This window comes from Microtus ochrogaster, unplaced genomic scaffold (assembly GCF_000317375.1).
Source record: "Microtus ochrogaster isolate Prairie Vole_2 unplaced genomic scaffold, MicOch1.0 UNK47, whole genome shotgun sequence".
Classification (NCBI taxonomy): domain Eukaryota; kingdom Metazoa; phylum Chordata; class Mammalia; order Rodentia; family Cricetidae; genus Microtus; species Microtus ochrogaster.
The window spans coordinates 190,132-195,467 of NW_004949145.1; the positions used below are offsets into that span (position 1 = coordinate 190,132).

The 5,336-nt window shown below is 37.5% G+C and overlaps 1 protein-coding gene across 1 annotated transcript; it reads left to right on the forward strand.

The window, feature by feature from the left end:
- The first annotated feature begins 3,825 nt into the window (after window positions 1-3,825).
- Window positions 3,826-4,725, forward strand: LOC101986914 (vomeronasal type-1 receptor 4-like). Its single transcript, XM_026777107.1, is given in 1 exon segment — window positions 3,826-4,725. A coding segment is annotated over 1 exon segment (900 nt).
- The last annotated feature ends 611 nt before the right edge of the window (window positions 4,726-5,336 follow it).

Below are 5,336 nucleotides of genomic sequence, written 5' to 3' on the forward strand. Positions count from 1 at the left end.
CCTGCCTCTGCCTCCCGAGTGCTGATCTTTTTTGAAGTTTTATTGAAGATTAACTTACCATGGTTTCATGCCCAAAGTGGACATTAAAGTGGAAATATAAGAAACACTCAACCTTGGGAAGGTGTAGTATGTGAGTATGTTTCTGGAGTAATAAAACATTCTTATGTGGCACCTCATTTCTCGTATGATTATAGAGGAAGTGGTAAGTTTGGTTGTATTGAATAGCCAGTAGTAAAATGGCTCAAAAACTCTTGAACTTGTAAAGTTAACATGGAATAAAAGGTAGAGTAGAGCATAATTTTTCAGCAGTGACAAACAGAACCATATGTGTCCTGAGTTACCTATCTCTCCTGTATTAGTCTTACTATAAAGTTAAGAAGAACCAGATATCATGCCTTTCCTTGGTGTTCATTATTGTTGCAAATAGAACACAGTGCCTTGTGCTTTGCAAGCCTTGAATGTACCATTCAGCTACTTTATATCCACACTAGTGCTGGACCTCCTTAGACAATAATTAAGGTTTCACATTATTCTAATTATTCTTTATAGTCTCATGAATACCACATCTATTTTAATGCACCATGAATTGTATTATAATAGATAAATTAATATAAGTATTTTCATATGTAATTTGTGGTGGTACATACCTTTAATCTCATCATTTATGAAGCAGAGGTAGGCAGCTCTCTGTTAGTTTGAAGTCAACGTAGTCTACATAGTGAGTTCCAGGATAGCCAGAGCTACATAGTAACAACAGCAACAAAATATTTTCAAATATATATGGAATTCTAAGTCAATTATTGTACTCAATGTTCTTCTCGTGCAATTATTTTTTAATCACATGTTGATATTTAACGTTGCATATTTACAGATTAGTAGTGGTAGTAATTCATTGGTAGTTACCACTATATGCTTTGTCTCTGCAACAGTAGGAATGTGTATTTCTGGTGGACTCACATACACCAGGTTTATCCCGTACTTGTGAAACTAAACTGAAAGAAACTTTCTATCACATCAACCCAGCCTTAGAACACTGTTTTCTATTACAATCTTGAAAACTTTATATGCACTTGGCATTTTCCTATAGAGTGAACATTTATGCAGAAATGAATCCTTATTTTTAAAAAGATATGTTATTATCTGTTGTATCTTGTGTGGATGAATGTTTTGCTGTATGTATAAATGTGCACTATGGAAATTCAGTGCCTTCAGTTCCCATAGAGAATATTAATACCCACTAGAAGTGGAGTTTCAGGTGATGCTGAGACACAAGTAGGTGCTGGGAATTACACCTAGGTCATATGCAAGAGCATCACATGTTCTTTACCATTGACCGATCTCTACAGTGCCCTCAAATGAAAACTTACAGCAGAAAGCAGACAGCTACTTATCAACACTGTGAAAAGTGCCAGGTGGGGAACACAGACCACATAGAAGACGTAAATGTGTTTGGGAACATCTGTCATTGCTTTGTGATCACAGACTGAGGTGACAGTTTGTCACACTATCCACGCCATGACCTTTCTGTATCCGCTTTACCTCTAAACAGCTTTGGGATTTAAAGAGTCATTTATCCTCAGAATTTCTAAGGTCAGATCATGAGAGTGTCCACATCATGCAGTTTTAAATTCAAGGAGTGGAATCAAACAAACAAGAGAGTTGTGACTCATAAATTGTCGCTGCTATCTGCCATATATGCACTTAACTCATAAAAATTTATTTGCCATTATACCCTCAATTTTTAATGAATAAAACTAAGTGAATATTTAATAGTGAGAATATTGGATTTTGCTGGATTTGACTTATACTTTTTGTGTCTTTGTGTGCAGAACGCTATGACTGTGAAGACAAATATTCATTACCAGAATTGAGCAGAGTGGCCTCACAGATCTGACACTGAAATTCTTAATTCTCAAAAAGATGTGGTACAGATACTTCTTAGTGACTGTCATTAAAGTCGTCTTCAGGGTCACAGCTTGTCTTAAAATGAAGCATCTTGTTGATTCTTGTAATTTTTCTGTCCTCACAGGGGCATACCAACTCTATTTAACCCTCTTATGGGTCCCATTCTAGTTTCCTGAGCTCAAAACACATTCAACCCACATAAACACACATTTCTGCCACATATATAAAAAAAACAATATTGAGACAGAATTACGCTAGTGTTATTTTGGGGTCTTTTTTTACCTCCTTAATAGACTACTTTCTATATTCTGCTGTAGCCCTTGCCTAAGGTATTCTCAAGTATCAGTGCACAGAGAAGTAGAGACTGATAGTATTTGGTAGTTCCTAAGGTCTCAGATCATGTTCTGACTTTGATTTAATTTCTTCAGATCTCAAGATTCATAGCCAATTTTCTTCAAGTTATTGGTTACTCAGCTGTCATTGCATGGCTGTTGATTGTGTGGAGCAATGGTGCATTTCCTGAGCCTGCATGGTTCATCCTGGTACCAACACACACCTGCTTCTGAGGATTTCAGACACCTTCCTGCAGGAATAGAATATGGTGTGCTGGGAGTATACTCTGACTTAACTGCACTGCTGGACTGTCTAATCCAATGCCTTTTTACCTATAATTTCCACTATAAGCCTAAGAAATGGTGCATTGATTATTTCAGACACAGTCTTAATAGAGACCCTAAACATTTCTTCAGTAGCTGTCATTCATCAGATACCGTTCTCTTTGCCACTTCTGCTAGCACATTTTGCCTTATTTTATATGATTGTTCAGTCTGTGAGATTTCCCCATACCCGATATCCCCTTCTCTCCAAAAGCTCTGAAAAGTGTGTACACATATATGTATCTATGTGATATGATTTTCATAAATCTATTTCTTAACATGATATAAGTTGTCAATTCAACCATCATTCTAATGCATTTGTGCTTTTAATATTTTTTCTGTTGCAGGGAAAAGACCCAAAGTTTTCTCAGCATGACAAAATTTGAAATTGAGAGTCTGTTTTAAGTGGACTTGGTTACTACTTGGAAAGCAACATTTCTCACAGTGCTATCTCAAATATCTTCATTTCACAGGAAGCTTTTAAGGGCAAACATGACAGAACAAGTATGTCCTGATTGTCAGTTTGCAAGGGTGGGCAGAGAGCAAAGCAATCAAACAGGATAAGAGAAGCTAAAACCAAGAAGCTATTTGGGGTGTTTTGACTCCCAGTTTCTACAACTGGGTTGGGTACATTTCCTCATGGAGGGAGTAGAAAAGGGAGAGGTAATTTCAGGTTAAACAAAAGCTGTCTCGACATGAGACAAGATGAAGGGTCACTTGCAATGTAACAAGGCCATGGGTATATTCTCAGAGGCATCATAAATTTCTTCTTTCATATCTTATTTTTCGATGAGATATACATTTTGCATTGATATATGTAATTTTCTGGACACTACTTAAGTTGTTTTTATTAACACCATCACCAGAAAATATTATATTCTGGAACTGTTGCATTATATTTGTTTGTTCGGCCAGTCAATTTCCATTGTTTCTCAAGGGCCAATGTCAAATCATTATGAACGATTCATTTTTCTCTGAAGTTTGATGTCCCTCCTTCATCATTATGTACATTCTAATGTATTTTTCACCCTTACAGTAGCATACCTAGAAAGGAACTACTACTCTCAAACTTTTGAGGATGAGGTCTTTCTAAATGGTAAGGGCCGGCCTTGAACACCTAAACTTAAAATACCCTTCATTCTTTCAGTAGCCACATGAAATAAAGCTTTCTTCCTCTACCTCAGGCTGCAAACATTTGTCAGTAGTTATTTGGTCAGAAGAATAGTCATGCCATATTCTAAAGGAAATTGTGCCAAGTCACAGAATGGACTTCTGTAATATGGCAATGAGCATTATTTTCTTATTACAAACCACAACTGGAATCCTGGGAAATTTCTCTCTAATTTTTTACTATCTAGTCCTTTACTACAGAAAATGCACATTAAAGCCCACAGATGTGATTTTGATGAACGTAATGGCAGCCAATGCCTTGATCATTCCCTCTACAGGAGTGCCCCAAACTATGGCAGTTTGGGGACTTAAGCAATTCTTGAATGATTTTGGATGCAAGCTCCTATTGTACATTCAGGGATGTGGTAGGAGTGTGTCCATTGGTACCACTTGCCTCCTGAGTGTCTTTCAGGCCTTGACCATTTGCCCCAGGAAATCCTGCTGGAAGGATCATAAAGGCAAAGTTGAGAAGTACATCAGCTGCCACATTTTCCTCCTCTGGATCCTGTACATGTCCATAAATTTTATTTATTTTTCATACACAATTTTGAACAGGAGCAGCAAAAACGTGTCACAAAAACGAGATTTTGGATACTGCTCCATTGTAGGGCAGGATGAAATTGTTGATTCACTCTATGCAGCATTGGTGGTTTGCCCTGAAGTCTTTCTTTCTGTGCTCATGGCCTGGTCCAGTGGCTCCATGATTGTCATTCTCTACAGACACAAGCAGAGGGTTCAACACATCCGCAGTTCTCATGGTTCCAGTAGAATGTCGCCTGAGTCCAGAGTCACCTAGAACATTCTGATCCTAGTGTCTAACTTTTTCGTTTTTTATACTCTCTCCTCCATCTTAAGAGGATACATTAGTCTTTTAAATTATAACAATTTGTGGCTGGTGAACATGAATCGCCTGACTTCTCTGTGTTTTCCATCTTTTGGAGCCCTTATTCTCATGAATCATTACTCCATTGGGTCCAGACTTAGTTTGGTCTGAATAAGGAAGAAAAATTTTTCAGTCTCATTTTAGCATTGGAAATGATATGTTTTTCTTAGTATCCAGTTGTTAACTGACCTGTCACACTCCAAATATCAACACAGAAAGTTAACTAGGTAGCACTTTGTCTTTTTAAAATTAGCTGGAATGAATATGGGAGTTTGGTCAGAAGGTTGAATCAGCAGCCTTCATACTGTTTGAGGTCCATTGTACTCTTCAACTTGAATCTGTGAGAGTCTACCCTCTGACCACCTGATGTGCAATGGACCCAGGAAAAAGCTGTCAATAAAAATGCCCTTCTTGTGGCTTTCATCCTGTCAGTGGATCTTGGTTTCACAGACACCTCGGTGTTTTACATTCTATCTTCAAGGAAAACTGAAATAGTTCCTGGCAATAAACTTGTTCCTCAGGAGGCCCTGGTCATAACAGAACTGCTGCAGCCTGTTCCAATACCTGATAAAAATAGGCTTAATACCTTCCACCTCACACAAAAATTATTTAAAATGAATGATGGGTTTGGTGTCATTCTGAATTTTGCTTCCTAGTATTTTATTGAGAACTTTAACATTATCAGGGATACTGACTTGGAAATTTCCTTTGCTGTTGTTTTG